This window comes from Euprymna scolopes, chromosome 1, assembly GCF_053919585.1.
Source record: "Euprymna scolopes isolate OS-2025 chromosome 1, ASM5391958v1, whole genome shotgun sequence".
NCBI lineage: Eukaryota > Metazoa > Mollusca > Cephalopoda > Sepiida > Sepiolidae > Euprymna > Euprymna scolopes.
The window spans coordinates 100,751,786-100,774,923 of record NC_136482.1 but is presented as its reverse complement, the minus strand read 5'-3'; the positions used below and the strand labels follow the sequence as shown (position 1 = coordinate 100,774,923).

The 23,138-nt window shown below is 31.8% G+C and overlaps 1 protein-coding gene across 3 annotated transcripts in view; it reads left to right on the top strand.

Annotated features, from left to right (window-relative positions):
* Positions 1-23,138, top strand: part of LOC145260241 (geranylgeranyl transferase type-2 subunit alpha-like) — a 54,343-nt gene that overhangs the window by 18,101 nt on the left and 13,104 nt on the right. For 2 of the 3 annotated variants that reach the window (XM_080118138.1, XM_080118226.1), the window contains exons 3-8: positions 5,642-5,829; positions 10,187-10,387; positions 10,851-10,934; positions 11,113-11,198; positions 19,363-19,463; positions 22,125-22,289. In XM_080118138.1, the coding sequence (XP_079974264.1) occupies positions 5,642-5,829; positions 10,187-10,387; positions 10,851-10,934; positions 11,113-11,198; positions 19,363-19,463; positions 22,125-22,289 (825 nt within the window). Of the gene's footprint in view, positions 1-2,771; positions 2,897-5,641; positions 5,830-10,186; positions 10,388-10,850; positions 10,935-11,112; positions 11,199-19,362; positions 19,464-22,122; positions 22,290-23,138 lie in introns of all 3 variants that reach the window. The other variant, XM_080118082.1, reaches the window with a different exon arrangement.

Genomic DNA, 23,138 nt, shown 5'->3' with positions numbered 1-23,138 from the left:
GTGGATTTGATATACCCTATAAATTTATTCCTTTTGCGGAAACCAGTTTACCACACTAGGTATTGTCAGTTCATTTTTAAGTAAACTATACAAAAACTTTTGTTTCATTCCCAAGGGAAATCAGCAAAGTGTTCTACTATGCTCTACTCAAGTGTTGAGCACTATTGAAGTAAATACTGAAAATAAATATACGTAATATATCATACGAATGTACAGGTTATATAAAAAAAAAACTAATTGCACTTTGCCAGTGTTCACACTAATATTTACATAAAAAACATTTTTCTTTTTTAAACTCTCCATTTTTAGACATTTTATTTCTTATTTTTTCTTTTAACTTTACTGATTGAGACGTTAATGAAGCATAATTTTTTTTTTTCCTCTAGCATTTTTAACAAAGAATATAAACTACTATCATAATAAAATTCTGCTTCTGTGGATTTCAAAAAATGCTAAAAATGTAAACAAAAACTAGTTGCATTTTTAATAAACTTAAGCAAAAAACGATTAAGCCAGTTGGGTTATTTTGGGGATATTTTTGCTAATGACAGTTCAGTTCAAAATCCTCATTGGTCTTTTTTGGTAACATTTTTATAGACTATTAACAAAGAATTTTCAAGCCATCCTTCTACCTCGGAAGACAATGACTATTTCTTGAAAGAGTGTCTATGTGGTCATGAGAAAAGAGTGTGTGTATATTTGCTTGCCTGTTTTTATCTGTATGAGATGTGTTTTACCATATTAAACATATTGGCATCTTCTGAGATTAGCATAAGATAAAAATAACCGGTAAGTGTCGCATATCAATTAATTTAAATAAACAACTTGGAAATAGCTTCAACATCTCAGATTTTCAATTTTCAATAAATAACAAAATTATTATTCAAAATTGAACAAAGGATTGTTTATTTTATACATTCATTGGAAGAGTTTTAACCTTTTATATTGATATCCAGGATACTGTCCCTTCTGATAACAATGACAATAATTATAAATATAATTATTTTGTGTGTGTGTGTGTGTGATATATATATATGAGAATGCTCAGTAATAGTGTATATATAAATCTAAGTTGGAAGAGTGTACATATGATTAAGTCATTACAAAAATAATAGCCAATTTCTAAAATTATTCATGACAAATTAGCAGTAGAAATTTCCAAATTAGTAAAAATATGACCCTTGAGCAGTTATTCATCTGTCATCGATAAAAAAATTAATCTCCATATATAATGTTTTGATTGCAGAAAATTCACCTCTAGACCAAAGTACCATAGGTTTGCAACAACAGATGCCACATACAAATTTATTATGTCTAGACTATTAGCCACTATCTTATGTCATTTTAGAATGCCATTTTAGACACATTTAGTTGTTATAATAGAATCCTACATTTCATCCTGGGAGCAACATCATCATAATCGCAACCATCTTTAGAGGAAGTACTTCCTATTTTTCCCTCTTAATATTAAGTCCCCCTATTTCCCCCAGTTATCACCAGGAGGAATTCTGCACTTTCGACAAATATGGGGTTTCACTCTTCGTAACTGGATCATAAACTCAGACATAACAATCTTTCTCTTTTCTGATTCAAAAAAATAAAGTCTCCCCAGACTAATTCCTCTCAATCTGACCATTCCTATATTCCAGAATTATGGTATCTACATGCTAAATGAACGCTAATGTACCATTCAAATATGATGTCATAATGATACCTACTTTTTGCCCTCTAAGTAAATTGCTGCGTTGATTTTCTTACATTTTTAGAGCATAAGTTTAATATCCTCTCTCTTTCTTGCTCACTTTCTACATTTCTTTTTATGCCAAAGAAAAAAAAAATTCCACAGCAATACCAAAGAAAAAACAAAAAACATTTATTTCCTCTCTCTTTCATTTGCTCGCTTTGTACATTCGTTCCAGTAATTAATTATATTTTTTTTTTCAAACATGGTTAGGTTTTTTCTTTTTTTTTTAATATGTACTTTATTTAAATATACTTTATTTAAACCTGTGCAATCTATTACGATCGTCATCAAATTAAAAATGTTTCTGCAATATCATTTACTAGATTTTTGACATTGCGCTCACATTAACTTTTTTCTTTATTTTTATGGGTGGGGGTAAATTTGTACATTAGGTCCACCTCCACAATTTTCTTTAGAATGATGACTTAAAAGTTTTCGTCTATGCTGATTAAGAAAATCTCATTCAAATTTTGTGCTTATAGAGATATAAAGACCTGTATTATGTACTGTAAGTCACTGGCTGCCAGGGTTGTACACATGTGCAATAAACAAATCTACTTCTCTCCTACTGACACTGCCCCCCCCTCCTATTCTTTTCTTTTTTAGCCTAAATAAATATATAGTTATTTATGATTTGCAAATACATCATCAAGTGATCCATATCTTAATAATTTTCTATCACTTTCACCCTCTCTCACTGTATGTTTGACCCACACTTCCATTATTATTGTATACATTATCTATCACTTTTCCTTCTGTCTCTCCCCCTCTCTCAACAATTGAGGGTAACAATGAAACAGCATCACAAATAATAGTGCTATTTAACATGTAGTTGGAGAGAGAAGAAAGAGGCTAACTATGAATTTTGTCTTTTTATTTTTTATATTTCACTGGCTTTGCAAACTCGCTTTTCCTGAATCAAAGAATGGGTCACATTTTTTTTTCTAGTTTAAATCAAAATTAGCAAAATATTAAAATAGTTTAATATTTTGATTTGTTTGTATGTTTTCTTTTTAATTCTTTGAAGCGCAACAACCAAGTTTTAGATGAAGAAGGGCTCCAGTTAAGTGCAGAAGTCCTTTTGGCTAACCCAGATTTCTACACATTGTGGAATTTCAGGAAAGATATTTTTCTATCTTTTAAGGAATCAAGGTAATTTTTTTTTTTTTTTTTTTTTTTAATGTTAATTTCTATGTAAAGTTAGGTATGTTTATATGTTTGTATATTTCGATGCCAAGGATTTATTCCTAAAGTAATTAACTGATCATTATAATTTTCGAAACACAGCTGATAGATATAAGAGTAAGTAATGTGTGCTATATTTAGTTTTATGAACAGGAAATAAAAAGGAGATGAAAGCCTTTCATGAAAATTTAGATGTCTCTAATTTTTGTAAAATTTTAACAATGAATATTAGACATCAATTCATGAATATTCACCAAATTTCAGTTGCTCTGAAGTATTTTAAAAGGTTTTTAGGAGGCATAATATCAGCACATTCCATTTGAAAATTCAAAATGGTATTGCATTTAATATCTCATTATTAGGCACTAATTAAGCAAGATTCCCTGAATTTCAATTTCTTAAGACCTCTTAAACTTAAGCCTTAAATTTTACACATTTTATCAAAATCAAGATCATGTAATAGATTTTGATCAAAATTAAAATAAGGATTAGACATAAGTTTTCCATTTCGCATAATAAGTGTTTGCTAATGAACCAGGAGACAATCTTCTGGTTAGATTTTATAAAATGGTACTTAATGCAACAAGATTTAAAAAAATGATACTTAGTGCTCCTTTGCTAAACACTGATCATTATAAGATAAGGTTCAAAGGTAAGTGGAGTAATTTGGGGGAAAAATGGCACCCTCCCATACATTTTGGTGTAGTAACTAATGGAAAGAGAGCATTTGTGTTGTCCTCAACTGTGATCAATCATTTTACTTTATTTACTTATATCTAGATTTGATTCTTCATAACGAGACGTGAAGTGGTGCAACACTGTTCTGTCTGAGATAATTTTTTTGCCTGTTCTGGGATGGGTATTTTTCTATTAATTTTATAATAGTAATCTTTATCTTCCAACTAGTTTCTATTGAGACTTCATGAATTCTCAAGCCCCCAAAAAATTGAATTTCTGCTTGACCTTTTCTTGCAACCCAAGTATCCGGGTTAACAGTAAAATAAAAAAAAATGCCAAGAAGTTTTAATGATGGAAAAGAAGGTTTACTGAACAAAAGATACAGAGTGAACAGCAAATGAGATCTTAGTTCTCTCTCTCTCTCTCTTTTTAACAGAAGATTCTATTTTCTTAATTTAAAGACTGTATAACATGTTGAGTAGAGAGAAGATAGATGGTATGAGTGGCTACTTAAGAAATTTTTCTCTGAATCATTGTCTGAGTAAACCTATATGTCACCATTTCTGACACTTCTGAGCCAAAGATTGAATTTGCTTTAGTTTTTTGATAGATGAAAAACTTCAAAAATGTTTCAGATTTTTCTTTGTTCTTGCCATAATTCTAATATATTTAAAAATTTTAGATTTCTCTGAATGTAAATAGTAAATAATTGAATAAATATCAGAATTAATTTACATTATTTCTATCCTTCAGACTGTTTTCCCTATCTTGGTGATTATGTTTACAACGTTTCAGCCTTCTCCGGCTTTCTTCAGACACCTTTTATTCACTTCGTTGGGATAGAATTCTCTCATTTCTTGTTCCATGCCTGTTTTAGATATCTCATATCAGTTATTTGTGAATGTTGTAAATAATAATACTTAATCTCTGATTGTCATCATATTTGGTTTAATGTTCATTTTGCATGCTGGCGTGTATTGGATGGCTTCTAAAATTGACTTTCAAACTAACCTATCTCTGGCCAGATCTTTATTTATCCCTCTTTATCTCAAAGTCCATCTTTATCACTTTCACTTATGTTTTCCTTGGCCTATTCTCTCAACTGGGGTGTGTTGTAAAGTACTATTAAGTTATTTAATAGTTTATATTAATTTTTTTAGTTTATATTAATTAATTTAATAGTTTATATTAATTTTTTAGTTTATATTAATTTCTTTTGTTAAAAATGTACTTATATTAAAACTTAACAATAATTTTTTTGAATACTCCAAAAATTTTAATCCGTTATACATTTAGATTTAACTTGGCTATACTTTGTATCAAATCCAGAAAAAAGCTGATAAGTCTGAAGAAAAAAAATGTCTTTCATTGAACATTAGTTCAGTTTTAACCACTAGATGTTCACACATTATTTTAACCATAAGAATTGAAGACGCTATAATTAGTTATTTTATTTTGTCGTCTTTAAATTTAAAAAAAAAAAAAAACTCAACATTTAAAAATGTTGATACATGTTTAGTAATCTTTTAAATCAATGCATTTAAGGTAAAAATATTATTACATACTTATGTGTCATGGCAAAATTAGTATAAATTCGAAAAATTATGAAAACTGATTCAGTAGAAAATGTGCTAGATATATTTTTAACAAATTGTCATCTGCAATTATGTTTATTTTAAAAATGGCAGACTTTAAGTCAATTTAAGTTAAGGGAGATATCTCGGTTTGTCATACTGAATTAGTCACACAGCTCTTTCACATTAAAATGTATGATAAAACTCAATGATGCAGTAAATTCTATTTTTTTTGTAGTTATTTTTCTATTGAATCATTTTTTGTAATTTATACTAATTTCATCACGATATGTAAGTATGTAATGTTTTCACCTGAAATGTGTTGGTTTAAACGATAAAACATAAACAAACATCAAAATGTTTGCAATTAAAAATGTTGCAGTAGGTGTAGATGATTGAATAGGATTCAATGTAGATTTTAGGATAATGCTTGAAAGCACTCTTTTTTTTTTCCCCCCAGATCCCCAGAAGAGCTTCAAAAACTTGATGAGGAAGAGCTTCGTTTTATTGAATCATGTCTTCGAGTAAATCCCAAATCCTATGGCACCTGGGACCACCGTACTTTTATCATGAACAACATTCCACAGGCAGACTGGAAACGAGAATTGTTCTTGTGCAACAAATTCTTAGAATATGATGAGAGGAATTGTAAGTATTAATGTTGCTTTGTCATCTCGGCAGCTGGTAAGCCATCTTTAATCGCCTCTCAAAAATAATGATCACAAAAAAAACTTATGATTCAAATCTTTTTTATTTCTACTGAGTTGTTTTAAAGAAGGTCATGGCAAGTGTGCGTCTAAGCTCCAATCCCCCTCACCAAACATTCATGAAAAACACTCGTCTAGCTGAAAACACTGTCAATAATTTCCCCCACTCTTTATCTGTGCGTAAACCTAATCGTAGATTCCATGAACAAAGCTTCTTTCTTAGAACTGCACGTCTATGGAATTGTCTTCTGTTTTCCTGCTTTCCGGCTGACTACAATATGGTTGTGTTCAAGTCTAAAGTAAACAAGTTCTTGATGAGCCGTTCCCCTTAAGTAGTCCAATTTTCCAAATTTACACTTCTAACGATTACTGTGATCTTGTCCCTTTGACTACTGTACATTCTTTAACCCTTATCCTCGAGTGGTCTCTGGGCCTTGATAAGTGGTGATTCTTTTGTAAAAAAAAAAAAAAAAAAAAAAAAAAAAAATTTACAAATCCGGAACAAATGGCTTGGATTGAAGTCTTTCTCATTACATATATATAGAAGTATCCTTGAAATGACCCTATGCAATCATTTACTTCCAATTACTCATTCAGTCATTTAGTCAACATTAAATCCATTCTTTCTTGTGGCACCATGTTTGTGTGTGTTGTCTTCCTCCAAGGACTGAGGCTATTTTGTTATCTGAAAGCAAAAGCTAACTGCTCACTTCTTATATGAGTTATGCAATTAATTCAAATAACATGTTCCTAGAAGAATAAAGGATTTATTCAGCCAGATGCTCATCTCGTAGCTGAACGGTGAAAAAGAGTGGGGTGGAAGAGAAAAAGAAAGTTATATTTTAAGTGTGTTGTATAATATTAGTTTGTCAGATTCAATTTTAGTATGTCTTGTCTTGTCTCATTCACTCTCTCATTAAAACTAACTATCTTCTCCCAGAAATTCTATAACCCGTAAACAGAAGACGTCATATCCATCCGTTTTCATTGGCCTCTGGTCCTTACAACTCGACATAGTCAATTCTGTGACCCCTTTGTCTGAAACATTTCCTGTTTTCTAACAAATATCTCATCAATAGGTATCAACTAATAGCTTCTAGTAAACATGCTACTATCAATTGGATATATGTATTTATCAGGAATGTGAGACCTTTTGTAAATCGTAAACATGGGAATTTCACTTTATCTTAGAATTTAAAAACGTTTTTTGTTTTTTAAACAAGGTCTTATTTCTGTCAAATCGTTAAACCAGTACATCCTATTTTTTGTCATTTGGAAAGGGGCTACTGTGAAATAGGAGCATCCTAAGTGGGGAGTTGTACATCGAGACACTTATTCACATTACGTTTAAAACTCTGTATCAAGTGAACTTGTACAGTCAGGAAAACAGGAAGGAAACTCCAAAGGGTATTAGTTTAAGGAAAGAAGCTATAAGAGTAGAATGCCCTTCAGTATCTGGAGATCTCTACAGTGAAAGAATAAGATCTTACTGACTGGCAAGATGATCAAGATTTTTACATAGAGGGGTCACTAGTGTAGCACACCTATTGGAGCACATTCCATTTAAGTACTTGTAAAACATAGTGATGCAACATTGCAACGGTGAGACGGAGATTAGTATTTGTTAGTGTTGGACCGATTAGATTAGTCTTTTTTATCTGGGACCCTGTCCAAAAGGGAGAGACTAATGACTGTAATGATTGGTGTACTAGTCCAGATGGCCACTCACATCCCTAATGATGATGATGATTGCAACGTCTTGTCAGACGAGTGCCACTTCCTCAGATAAGAGCCCAAAAATGACTTCCATCGCCACAGGACCATTTTAATAGACAAATGCGTGAGGGAGTATCTATACACAGATGATGTTACAGAGTCTTAGCTTTGTACGACAGCTAGTCTCTCTCTCGGTTCAAAATGTTGAGATCCAGCGACAAGCAGGAGCAAGATAGCCAGCAACAAATCAAACTGCAGACCAGCTTAATACGGGTACTGGTCTCCCGCTTTATGGTTTTTTAAATTAGAGATTTGCTTCTCCTAGAAAGGTTGCCTTCACCACAGCTTACGGGAGCCCTCTCCACCCCAATGTACACATACATACACACAAACACACACGGTACTAGTTGGCCATTGACCCCCAAAAAGGGTTCATTCGCCCTTTGGAAGGTCTTATTTTTAATCCTTCAGGGAGACTAGCCACCCTCCTCACCAAACAAGTCTGGTGGGGGAACCAGTTTAGTCGCCGGTGACCCGACCATGAGGCAGGTAGTACTGGGTTACATGGTACCAGTAGCATATGACATGACCTGACACAGTAATAATAGGTATATATATACCCACAATCCAATGGAAGGTTGATGACTTCTCAGGAGTAAGCCCTTGTTCTATCAAAATCAAATTCTGTTTCAGTTTTGGTATGTGACAAAACAGTAACATGTAATACCATCATTTGGAAAGTATTTAATATTGATACACATTAACTATTGTAAATGATTCATTGTATATGATTAATAGAAGACAAGTTGCTATTTTGTTCATAACTGTGAAGAGTCTTCAGTTTCATATAATTAATAGAATATTAGTGGATAAATGACAATAGATTCAATGTTTTGAATTCAGCATGACCAATATTTTAAATTTATACAGAAAAAGAAATAAAATTTCATTTATTGAGTAAACAAATATATTTTTCAAGTAAAAAAATATGAGAATCCCTTTTCTGATTTTAATTTATTTGGGTCATGAATTAAAAATGTCTCATTATCAGACATCTGGATCAGATTATCTAATGTTTTAAATAAATTGTAGTAAAGTATATTATTATTTTGCCAATAACATGATGCAATAACAAATGAAAATTGGCTAGAAGCAGAGTTTGATAAGATCAGTTTTTTATATCTGACAAAATAACTATACATGTTCGATTTGCATGAAATTTCACAGTTGCTTATCTATTGTCTTCCTTTCTTAATGTAAAAATATGTGTCGGCTAAATATATTTTTAATAAATAAAAGTAATGTCAAATTTGTATTTATGACTTCATATTCAATTTTGGAACAATTCATTTTAAAATGGGTAAAATTTGAATTTTTAACATTCAACAACATCAGTTACACCACAATTACTTTTTTGCATTTCATCTTTGATCAACTGATCTAATTTGTTAAGATGGGTGCGGAAGGTAATAGTATATGTAGATTGTTACAGGCATGTTATTATACAGATATTTCAAAGAAGACAATTTGATTGCTCATGCTCATTAAACACTGGATTTCTTAGCATTTTAAGAATTAAAATAATATTGGCCGATTTTTTTTTTTTTTTTTTGTACAGAGGCATCACCACTTATCAAGACAAGAGGCCACTCAGGATAAGACTTAAAGAGTGTACAGTAGATAATTGGACAATAAAGTAATCGTTAGTAATGGAAATTCGGTAAATTTGTTAACTTATATGGAACGGCTCATCAAAAACTTGTTTACGTTAGACTTAAAGATAACCATATTGTAGTCAGCTGGAAAGCAGGAAAACGATTTTCTGATTTGTATTATTTGGCTTCTTCAGATTATTCTTTTCATGTTGAGCGTTATTCTCAACATTTTGGCAAATGTAACCTTTCACCTTCAGGTATATCTTGTCAAACTCCAGAATTTTTCTGTTAAACTCTGAACTTGAAACAGAACCCTTTATCCAATTTACAGGAGTAGCATACTCTCATTTCGTCAGCCTTGATTGAGTAGAAGTCTTAAGTAATTCACAATTGTTTTATTAGTATTACCCGCACTAAAGATTGAACCTTCAACCTCCAGAAGAGTATCACTTACAATTGAATTTTACCTCATACTTTATCCATTACGCTATGGGATTTTGTGACTATTGTATGGAGAAAAGATTGCATGAACAGCATTGGCATTATTCTGAACTTGCTGGAATTTATAAGGATTTGATAAAGAAGGAAAAAGTAGAAAGAAAACAAACAAATAATGAAACCATGTTTATTAATTGTTTTATTACTGAGATACCAATGGAGGAGTAAAGAAATCTAAAAAAAAAAATCATGCAATTTTATCTTTCAATATCCTTGGTCTGTTATTGACTTCAAGTTATGAGTGTCTCATCGTTACCACTTATTCATAGGAACACCATGAGCCCGCTTCCAACCTCCTAAGGCATTAGGACATATTAGTTTTAAAGAGACACTTTATTAATTGACTATTATTTATTATTATTCTTTGAATAAATATTTTCTAGATTGCAGAAAAATTATACAATGAATGATTTTTTTTTCTCTTTTCAGTTCATTGTTGGGATTACCGTAGATTTGTTATAAAGAATTCCAAAAATGTTTCCATTCAAGATGAATTCGACTTTACTACTGACAAAATTAGCTCCAACTTTTCCAACTATTCTTCATGGCATTATCGAAGTAAACTTCTTCCATTACTACAAGGTGACCCTGAGCAACCTGCAGGGGTCAAAGAAGAGGCATTGCTTAAAGGTAACGTTAACTATTTTTGTCAATTTCTTTTTTCTTTTCTTTTTTTCTTTTTTTTTAATATATATATTTAATGTATTTGTAACTGGTCCTGGGTATGACCTTAAAGTACATCTGATGGGGAAGCATAAAATCAACTCTGTTGCCATTGCTCACAGACCCACTTTTATTCAAATTGGTAGTACCTGTCAGCATCCTATATGTAGATTTTAACATAAAATAAGACAATGAGGGTTGACATATCATTAAAAACGTAATCATCCAGCGTTTTTTTTTTTTTTACCTTATTTAATTTTTTAAAGTCATTTTTCTATATACTAGACATTAACTGTTGAATTAAACAAAATGACAATTCAATATTGGGCTATAGATTTGGCCATGTTAGTACAGTAATTTTTAAAAATGTTTCCTGTATGTTGAAATTTATATTCTTCACTGTATTATTAATATTTTTTTTTCTGTTTAGAATTTGAAATAGTTCAGAATGCCATATTTACTGATCCTGATGATCAGAGTGCCTGGTTTTATCATAAATGGCTTTTAGGCAGAGGTAAGCGTTCCTTTTATTATGTTCTCTTGATCATAAGTACTTTTTTTTTTTTTTTTTAACGATGCACATAATCTTCTTAGAATAGCTTTTGAATGTATATGATCTGTGCTACTCTTGGATATAAAATGTGGATATTTTTTCTCGTACCTTTTCAATTTTTTTTTTTTTTTTTTTTAAGGTGAAATCACATTGGACTTGCTGCATGTTGTGGTTATACGAAAAAGTAAGCGGGTTGTGGTCAGTGTAACCAAACCTATTCATTTGGTAAGACAATTGTTGGTTTAACAATTTGGTTCTTCTCCAGTAATTCTCCTATATTAAAAAACAAAAATAAAGTAAAATCTGTATGATTTACATATCAGTGATGAGAGAAAAAAATATCCTGTTCCAAAAATTACCTTAATTGATTGAGTGGTTTTATTTTTAAATAAGAATGTCAAATTTTATAGCTAACAGAGGGAGGACTGTCTTGCAATGCCATCTGGTAAACCGTCTTAAAAAAAAAAAGTGAAATAATTCAAACTTGCAAGATTTTTGTTGTAATGCCTACAAATTCCCATTAAGCACTTAAAAATGGTTTTCTAAATAAAAATAAAACTATTTGATTAATTTAACTGATTTTTGGATTACAATACTTTCTTTCTGTCATGGAAACATACATCATACAGACTTTTCTTTATTTTTTGTTTTTTAATGGAGAATTCTGGACAACCACCAAAAAAATTTTCATTAACAAACTTGGTTATATCTAATATTCTTAGACAAATAATGACATATGGCTGTATCTACCTGACATTGAACTCCCATCTTGCCCTTCGTTTTACTTTTTCTCATTAATTTCTTGTAAATTTTTTGAAAGATTATTCGATGAAGGAATTAATGTAATTACAAAAATTGATAAGGCATATTACAAAATGTTGAAATTTAAATTCCATAAATACTTTCAAGTTTCTTTTTCGGTACTTATACAGTTTAATGACGACATTAAAAAATGGAAATATTGAAAAAAAATTTTTTTGTACGTACCTGTTATAGACTGAAGTTCTTCGAAAAAAAATTTCACTTTCTGATCAAGTAGTTTTTTTTTTTTTACAGCGAAAAACAATTATTTATCACGACTACGTCAACGTGGCCATTTTGGAAATGTTATTGCAGCACCCAGGAATTCCCTAAGGGCAGGTAACTTTCCCCAAGGGCAGGTAACTGCCCTACGTAGCAGAATACCTCCATTTTAGGCTAATCTAGCCCTTTTTTTTCCACCAGAATGAGAATTTTTTTTTTTTTTTTTTTTTTTTGCGAAGACAGATGCCATTTTTGGAGTGTTTTTTTTTTTTTTTTTAATTTGTAACAGAAGAAAATAAAAAGAATAAAATATTAGGAAAATTAGAAATGTGCAACCGAAATTTTCGAATTTAAAAAAAAAAACTTAGGGTTTGTATTACTGTATATGGATATGTTTTTAGTGTTTTTATTCAATGTAACATGTTTATTCAGCTCGAAAAGTATACAGTGTTTACCGATGTATTGGAAAATTCAAAATGGCGTCAGAGTCTCTCTTTAACACAGTAACTTCAGGAAAACACTACTGCGCATGTTTCGAAAATAATCGCGTAAAAAATTTTTCAGTTCTTTGCATTCTTCAATTTCTTGGCATATTCAATAGTATTCTGCTTTAAAAATGAAAAAAAAACGGAAAAAAATTGCAGATGTGATGTGCGTGTGCGCATCTCATTCTGGCGAAAAAAAAAAGGCTAGATTGCGAAATCTGGCCTAAAATGGAGGTATTCTGCTAGGTACATTTCCAAAATGGGCACGTTGACGTCGTCGTGATAAATAATTGTTTTTCGCTGTAAAAAAAAAAAACTACTTGATCAAATGAAGTGAAATTTTTTTTCGAAGAACTTCAGTCTATAACAGGTATGTATAAAAAATTTTTTTTCAATATTTCCATTTTTTAATGTCGTCATTAAACTGTATAAGTACCTCTTTTTCTTTTAACAATGCAATAAACAAAATATTCTATTTTTTAATTTATAAAGGAAAATCAGTCTCTTTATTTCTATGTCATCAATAACTTTCTTCTTACAAATGAATATTTATCAGTTTTTCTTGTGGATGAAATGCAATTTGATTTAATTTCTTGCTGAAAATATTTTAACCAAGTGGAAATTCTTTTCAAATGACCGCCATCTTTAAAATAAAAAAGGACGTAATTCTGCATTTCTTCATACAGAGTTATTTTCCTTTGATTGGAACAAAACAATATTTTAGAACACAAAACCTAGGATAGTCTTTTAAGACAAGCTTCAAATAAATACACTATGTACAGCTAGTAATATATATATTTATATTTATATATATATATATATATATATATATATATATATATATATATATATATATATATAGATAACAGCTGTTAGATTATGTTTCAAAATTTTTTAGATGTGGAATGATAATTTGTATTATTTAGTCTATTGTTCTCATTGTAGATTCCGTCAATATAATTTCTGCAAGGATTTGTGGTGTAGACATATATGTGCTAAGTAATAATCAGTTCTAACTGACAGTCTTCTAGAGGTTGAAGATTCAATCATCAGTGCAAATTAGTGTTGGGACGATTCCTAATTTTTATACGATTCCGATTCCGATTCCAGGAAAATATTGATTAACGATTCCGATACCAAGTACGATTCCGATTCCTAGGGAATTATTGTTTTGAAATATACCAGGTAGTTTTATACTTATGGTCGGTAGTTCCCAAATATGTTCCCTAACTTTGGAAGAGATATTTTATGTCTACACCGTCGTGTTTTGGTTTAAATAAAATTATTATATAGTAAACTAAACGGAAAACTTAGCAAAATTTATTTTAGAGAAAATTTATTTTACTTAATTGGAATACAGAAAAAAAACTCAAAGAAAATAGAATTTATCCTTCAGAGAAAAAACAAATAAAATAGAATTTATATAACAGAACAAAAACAAGAAAATTAGAGAATAAATACACACGATTCATTATTTTGGTCCTCATAATTAACAGATTTAATGAATTAATTAAAAAAATATAGCGGAAGAGAAAGAAAATATATACTAATTATATATAAAAAAGATAAATATTTAATTTAATAATTTATAAATGAACGTGCGTAATGAAAAAAAAATAACAATATACCATGTGACATGGCGCCGTAGATACAAAATAACCTTTCCAAAGTTAACGACCATATATGAGAAATACTATTAATCGAAGGTTTTTGTGTTTCATACCAAAAAGGTAGGTATAGCGAAAAGTTACAATTAAAGGAATTTCAAAAACGATTTTTTATTTGGCTATTGATAGTTGTATTTATGACGGCAGTTCTTCAGACCTCCATAATTCACAAGGAGTAGTTAACACCTATTATTTTTTCTTACTTTTTCATTGCTTTTACACGTTGTTTCTAACGTGAAGAATAAGTTTAGCCAAACTAATTTTGAAATAGGGTATATCAAAGGAACACATATAAAAATGATACCACTATAAAAAACAAATGAAATACTAGAGAAAATTGAGCAAACATAATTACCAAAATTACAGAAAAAGATTAAAAAAAAAAAATGGTGAAGTTTGTTGAGTGAAATTAATTATTGAAAGAAAATTAATTGAATTAATACAAATGTTAAATAAAAAAATGTCACATTTCAATATTTTTTTAATAATTAAATTCTCAGGGTTGTCGAAATTAAAAATTAAGTGATTTTTTTTTTATTAGACTTCTTTTGAAGCTTGTTACCTTGAAAAATACATTTAAAACCCTGTTTTTTTTTTTAAATAAATTGAAAAATAAACGCAATTAAAAAAATTTAATTGATAATTGAAACTTTAAAAACATATTAAACATTGAAAAATTACTTATTTCACAAATTAACGTCCAATAAAGTAGATCCAGTCTTCATACAAAAATTTGGTTATAATAAATATATCTTTCCCAAACTTAAAAATTAAATTTTTTTTTTTTTTTTTTTTTTTTTTTTTTTTTTGAGAGAGAGAGAGTGCTTTAAAATCGCCGGGGAGTGCCGCCTAAAATTTTAAAGAAGTAAATTTTAGGAGTTTAGTGTCTTTCAAAGACGGTTATCATAATTTATTATCATCATTTAATTTCCTTTTTTTCCTCCCCCCCCCCACACCTTTCCACGTGGTTCAGTAGTTAACCAGTACTCCTGTTGCTGTCAGTCAGCTATCTTTACCTAAGTTTTAATTTCTAGTTAAAAGAATTTTTCATGAATAGAATCAGCATTTTTAAAAATTATTTTTTTAGTTGTATATATTGTATTTACTCTTTGAAGTTAAGGAGGGTTAAAAAAAATGGTGACACCTAGATGGTGACGTAGGCAAAAAAAAAGGAAAAAAAAAAGACACTGCGATTTCGACCCTCACTAATAAAACTGCTCTGAGTGACTAGTTGGTAATTTTTTGTTCCTTTTCTTTTTTATTTTGCTCCTCCAATTTATTTGGATGCTTCATAGTTAAATGTTTTAACATGTTGGTTGTGGTCATGTTAGATGGTTTTATTCCTCACGATATTTTAATTTGACAGACTTTGCAAATGGCTTTCAACTCATCATCTTCATCAACTTCAAAAAGTTTCCATGCAAGACTTTTTTTGGACTTTGGCGTTGTGCGTTCTATCCCAACCATTATCAATGGACCAGAGGTCATCTCGTCAGCGTCAGACAGGGCCAAACTATTTGCAAAGAACTTTGCAGCTAATTCTACCCTATGCGACGAAGGCCATCAACTCCCCATATTTCCTCCTACAACACAGAACAAGCTAGGTAACATACAAATATCCGTGCATGAGGTCGCCAAGCTAATCAAGAACCTAGATTCTAATAAGGCAACTGGCCCTGATGGCATCCCAATTATAGTGTTAAAAAAGTTTCAACCAGAACTTGCTCCCATACTTACGAAATTATTTAAGCGCTGCCTTAAGGAGAAGTGCTTTCCAACTCCCTGGAAGACCTCATCAGTTTGCCCTGTATTTAAGAATTCAGATGATAAGTCCTCTCCCTCTCAGTACAGACCAATAAGTCTCCTGTGTGTTATGAGTAAGTTGCTGGAATCAATATTAAATAGAGAAATAGTCAACCACCTCAGCAGGAATAACCTTCTTAGTGACACACAATATGGTTTCCGCTCTGCAAGATCTACCGCAGATGTGCTGACGGTTATATCCCACAGGATTAGTGAATCTCTTGACAAAGGCTTCCTTTCTAGGGCAATTGCTCTCAACATATCAAAGGCCTTCGACAAGGTATGGCATAAGGGTCTACTTCACAAGATTTCCAGCTACGGTATAACTGGAAATGTTTTCTCAATCATTAAATCATTTCTCTCCGATAGGCTCATAAGAGTAGTGGTAGATGGACAAAAATCGGAGGCCTGCAATATAAATGCTGGAGTCCCTCAATGGTCAATCCTGAGCCCAACTCTTTTTCTGATCTACATCAATGACCTCCCTAAACACATACTTAAATCATTCGTTGACATCTATGCTGTTGACACGACCATCTACGGCAACACATCAAAGGCTGTAAATGACAAAGTTCTCTCGGATTCTCTCTCCTCTGATCTCGAGCGCGTGGTTCAGTGGGGGAAGATGTGGCTGGTTACCTTTAATGCATCCAAAACCAAACTCCTATCCTTACATCATCAACGCTCTGATCCCCAGCTGGCATCAATTGTGATGGATGGCTCTCGTCTGAGTGAGGCCCCGTGTTTTGACAAGCTTCTGGGCTTGACCTTTACTCCTGATCTGAAATGGAACACGTACATCAAGTCTGTTGCCAAGGTCGCTGGAAAGATGGTGGGATCCTTCTACCGCTCCAGAAGATATCTTACTACTGATGCAATTCTCTATCTATATAAAAGCCAAGTACGTCCAAGGATGGAATACTGTTGCCATATCTGGGCAGGAGCTGCCAAAAACAGCCTATCATGCCTTGACAGAGTACAAAATAGACTTCGTGGTTTAGTGGCGGATGCCCTTTTCTCTACCCTGCAACCTCTCTCCCACAGAAGAGACGTTGCGAGCCTATCCTTGTTTTATCATTATTTTCATGGCAGGTGCTCGTCTGAACTCCAATCCCTGGTCCCCCTTTGCCAATCTTTCACGAAAAACACCCGTCTAGCTGAATCCACTGTGAAAAATTTCCCCCACTCTATATCTGTGCCTAAATCAAAACGCGGATTCCATGAACAAAGCTTCTTTCTTAGAACTGCACGCCTGTGGAACTCTGTTCCGTCTGCCTGCTTCCCTCTGGACTACAACTTGGATGTCTTCAAGTCCAATGTTAACAAAATCCTAATGAACCGCCCCTTAATTAAACACTCTATCAAATCTCCACACTAACGTAATGTACTTGCAATAACCCTTATCCCTGAGCGGCTTCCGGGCCTTGATAAGTGGTGATCACTGTGTAAAAAAAAAAAAAAAATCCGCTAAAAAAGACAAAAAGAAAAAAATATCAAGGGATGGGGCGGTAAATTGTACCAACCGGTAGTTAACAAAAAAAAAAACTTATAGAATTTAATTTTTGAAACCAATGTATAAAAGTTTACATAATGAAATGCAAATATGCATTTTCTTTTGAATTTTTTTATGGTTGACTGTGTTCAATTCACACATGGTTGATGCGGTTCAATATTGCTAAACTATAAGTCTTAAGTAAAATTCTATTTATAAATACTTTTTAAAATGAAATTATTTAATTAATCGTAAATATTATTTAGACATAAAAATTAATTGATTACAAAACCTTTTAAATATATATATATTAATTTCTTTTTCGTTCGGCAAAAAACTGCGCAAAACACTTTTAATTTTCAATTTAAAATTCTAGAAAAAAGATTATATTATTCTGCTTTTAATATAATCAAATTCAGGGTTTTATCTTTCTGGAGAAAAAAATTAAAAAAATGGATTTTATTTCAATGAAATTAAAAAAAAAACTTGACTGAATTACCCTTGAATTAACGAAGGGGTTATTTAATAACTTTAGGCTTGGAAGAGATAGGTATGGGGTCGATTTTTTTGAAACTTCAAAAGAAGCCGACTACTGTCAAAACTTTGCGAAATAATACAACGTGATCAATTTCATTTTAGAGATATTTCTTTCAAAAGCCTTCTTTTAAAAAAAGAAAAAAAGTGCATTGTTCTATTAAACCGTTTACTGTTTAAATAATTTGACTTTGCTCGTTTTATTTGAAGAAAATATAAGTTGAAAAAGCATTTTCATTCAGTATTAGAAGATTTATCAGTAAAAAAAAAAACAATCGCCAAAAAGATAAGCGTTTTTTTTTTATTTTTACTCGCAATGTAGAGACCTGCGTACTTCTTTTCAAGTTAACTCTTTTGTAGTTTTGATCACAATAGATCTGAATAAATGAACCTTGTAAGGGAGGGGCACTAAGCATTGCCCTGTTAATAATGAATTTCTTTGATTTCTTTTTATAACATGCTACATTTCTCTCTTGCGGTTAGAAATATCAGGAAATTTTTTTATTTTTTTCAACATCAGACTAAAAGAATCGTAATGAAGGAATCGGAAAATTAAGGTATTTTTAAACGATGCGATTCCGATTCCGATACCTCCCAAAATACACGATTCTTACGATTAACGATTCCGATTAATCGTCCCACCACTAGTGCAAATAATACTAAGAATGCAATTATGAATTACTTAAGACCTATACTTGGTCATGGTTGATGAGATGAGTGCAAGCTAATTCCATGGATCAAATAAAGTGTTCCTTTCAAAATTCTGTACAGATTCCCCAAGTTTGACAAGATGCACCTGAAGAAGTTTGGACTATGGCCAGTAGGCATTTTCTGTTTTTGTAATAATCATTTTTCATTCTTGTTAGCTCCTTACATCATGTCTGGGACGATTTCCATTTAAAAAAATGTGCCCCCCTCAACATAATCCTGATAAACCCGCTTAGCAACAAGATCTCACCTCTTCACTGTTGAGGTTCCTAAATGCCAGAAAGCTTTCTACTGTAATAGTTGAACAGCTAGACTTTGGAATTCCCTTCCTGCTACCTGCTTCCCTAACTGTATTGATATGCAAAAGCTTAAATGTAATATAAATCAACATTTTGTTAATCTTTCCTAGGCCTGGTCCCAAATAGTAGCCCCTTGATTCAAAGTGGCAATATGCCTTGTTAGGGGTGAATGTGAGTAAAAAAAAAAAAAAAAAAAATGATAATTATTGGCAATTTATTAAGGAATACATATTGGTTATTATGTATGTAAAATTTCATATAAAACACAACAAAAAATAGCATTTTAAAAGTGAGACGGATAAATCAGTTATTGTTATTAAAATTGGTCTTAGTTTCTAAAAAAATGTTTTAAATATTAAATATCTTTTTCTTTTCTAGGTTAAAACTCCATACAAACTTCAGCTTGATGTCAATGGTAATACAATCACAGATCAATGGCGGAATCCATTTGATAACGATCTACATTCACCTGTTTGGATATCCTTTTATATTCATTACTATTTTGGGTTGAACATATTTTCACTGTTTTGCAGTTGATAAAGGAATCTGAATATTAACTGTGATGAAACGCTGTTGCACCTATCCTCTTTGTGTACGTAAAACTATGCAGAACTTTCATGAACAAAGTTTCTTTCCTAAAGTTGCCTACAGTACCACTGAACTGCTTTCGGGCTGACTATAACATTGCCGTTTTCAAATCCAACGTAAACAAATTCTTGTTGAACCCTCTTCTAAAATAGTCAACTTCTGACCAGTTAAAACGATTGTTGCTAACCTCCCCATCCTGTGTTTCACCATCTACCTGTCAAACTCAATCTTTTCCTTGAGTGGCCTGCAAGCCATGATAAGTGGTAACTTGTTTGCAATATATATATGTGTGTGTGTGTGTGTGTGTGTCCACTCATCAGTTTTTGATCTCCTTGCAAAACAGTGACATATTTGTAATCAGCAGGTTACTGAGGATGTTTTTAGTGTTTATATTTTGATTGCAAAGGAGGAGAGGGTGTGATAACAGTGAAACTCCCCTCCCTTTCAAATATGTCCATTTTGCATGAAATTTAAGCCATAGGTCTTACTTTATTTGTATTTGTGACAACATTCACTCAGTTGGCACGACTTTTGAATGAATCCACCATGTTTCAAATAAAGGTTGACCGAGCATGGTGGCCTATTGCCAGCAATGAGACAAGTGACAAGTCTTTATTCCACCAACGAACTGCCTCTGGGAGGAAACTGGATATTCTCCTACATTAAAGATTGATATTTTACTTTGTCCAAAAGGCAAGTAAATAGGAACCAAAAAACGTGCTTTATTTGTGCCCCCACAAACTTAAGTACCCTCGACAAATAAGAGAGGCAATAAAATCATATCTCTTCATTGTAGAGGTCCTCAAATGCCAGGTTTTCTACTCTAATGTCTTCTTTGCACAAATCATTTGCCTTTAGAATTGCCTCCCTGCTCCCTTTTCAGACTTTACCAACATACAAAAATTTAAATGTAATGTGAACAAGCATATATCTACACAACTCCTCATTTAGAATGTCTCTATAAATCAGGCCCCTAAATTATGGTAGTCCCTTATGTTTTGGTGACAGTTGAGGGTAAATTGAAGTAATAAAAAAAAATTATGTTCACCCCTCTAAACTCTGTGTAAAATAACAATCTATCTTCAATTCATTGTATGCATTGAATTACCTAAAAGAGTTGATATGCCATAAAACAAATAAACCAAACCTCCAGCTTTGAAGAGAGGAATCCCAATTTTAAGTAAAAAGATGTATCATAACATTGCATGACGAATGAGCTACAGAAGATGCATGGGGACATGTTTCTGGCATAAAACATCCTCAAAGAAGTTTTTCACCCCAGCGTCAAGTTATGGTCTTTACGGGATGGAGCAAAAAATGTTCCATAGTCACTTATTAGAAGAAAGGCAGTATTCTCTGTTTGTGATTCTGCTTTATGAAACTGCTTACAAGAGATAGTGACAATGTTAAGATTAAAGTCTCCTTGGACAAAACATTCAAACGTTATATAAATTTACACATCTTCTAACTGTCCTTTTGATAGGGCTTATTGCAATTTGCTATTTTTTTTGCTAATAAATTTGATTTGATATCTTAGAACTCATAAATTGCCCCTTATCTTTATTGACAGCTGTTCATCTAGTTGATACATACTAAGTAGATGCTCAGTAAATAAACAGCTCTCAGCAATAACTATCATCTCTGTGATGTTTCAACAGCAGAAACAGAATTATTTTGCTTTTTTCTTTCTCTAGTTGTGATGATAGCAGTAGCCATCTTCCTTTCTTCCCTGCTAGCTGTCAGAATGGATGACAATAAAAAAGAAAATCACAAAACGCCTACAGCATTCTTGCTCGATAGCTCTTTCATGTTTTATTCTTCTGTCTAGCATTTTTTATATATTCTCATCACTGAATCCTATCCATTCGCTGTCTTGAGAGAAAGATTTTTATAATGTCTTATTTCAGATTTTGATTTTTGTCCAGAATTTTCCCCCTATATTAATAAAACAAAAATAAAGAAAAGTCTGTATGATGTATGTACCCATGACGAAATGAAAATCTCATATTCCAAAAATCATGTAAATTGACCAAGTAGATTTATTTTTAAATAAGAAAATCAAATTTTCTAAGTAACAGAAGAGCAGCTGCCTTGTCCACCATTTTGAAAACAATCTAAAAAAAAAAAAAAAAGAAAAACAGAAGATAGATAACTCCTCGACAATAATTCAAACTTGCCAGATTTGTGTTGTAATACCTATGAATTCCCATTAATTGCTTAAAAATGATTTTCTTTATAAAAATAAAATTACTTCCACAATTTACATAATTTGTGGGATATGATGTTTTTGTTTCGTCATGGGTCATACAGATTATTCTTTATTTTTTCTTTTCTAATATAGGGTGACTTTTGGACAAGAACACAGATTTAACTTTTAGTGGAATTTTTCACTTTCTGTTTAATCTCTTGGGAGGATTCAATTATAACATTATTTTTATATATTCAGTCTTGTTTTTTGTTGTGATAAGAAGAGTACTATTTTATTATTTTTTACTGTTCGTCTTTTATTTTCCTATCTGTGGAGAGTTTTTTGTCCTTAACATTCTTGACATTATGTTGCTTCCTGATGGTATAATGTCCACTGATGATACATTGGAGATTGGTGTGAAGTTACTGAATGACTCTGAAACAATAAGTAGCTGCCTTCTCACCATGAAGAGCTCCATGAAACATGCCTATTTTCATTCCACAACAGTTAAACCAGCAGCCATTTTCAGGTTTGTTTCCTTGATTTTTGTTATTTCTTAATTTTTGTTTTCTCATTTTAACATTGATTATCTTTTTTATATAAACCACAGCTATTTGTTTGTGTACAGCTTAGCATCTACATCGCTTGACCATGTTTGTTAAAAACTTTGGAGGTTGAAAATTCTTGACAATGACTAGCTCTGCCGTATTTTACTTTGCCAGCAAGCCGACTATATCCAAACTGCTCTTATTTGCTGGTAGTCCAACTGTGCCCCAAATGTTGTTGTCCATCAATACCTCAACCTAAAATCTTTTCTATCTGTCTTGTTGCAACATAATCCATGCCCTTTCTGTCTCTCTCTTTCTCTCTGGTTGGCACAAATATATCTGTTGACAGCAACTATCAAGGAGAAGATGGTTGATCTCTTAGGTCCACGTGGTCAGCTTTAGATGGTGGGATTGCAATTGGTCAGCCAACTCATGCGACTTTGCTCAGGATTGCTGTGTATGTGCCAACATGTTTTAGGGTGTGGTGCAGGCCTGTGGAGAAACCAGCTCAATCTGATCAAGATTAATACCGTTGCAACTAGAACAGTATTGAAGACTAAACAACAAATTCCTTTTGGTTACATTTCCTGTCAACTTTTATTGCATGAACAAAAAGAATTTATTTGTTCTTTGAATCCTTTATGAACATTTTAAGAATTTCATTGTTTTTGTTCAATTTCACTTAAATTCTATTACTTATGAATGTGTTGTGAAATATTGGAAATTTAATGGTTTCTTTTTGTTTAGGAGCACAAATAAACCATAATACTCGACTTTTGCCTTTAAACAGGAATTCAAACCAGAAATGTTTTTCCTTCCAATGGGCACTT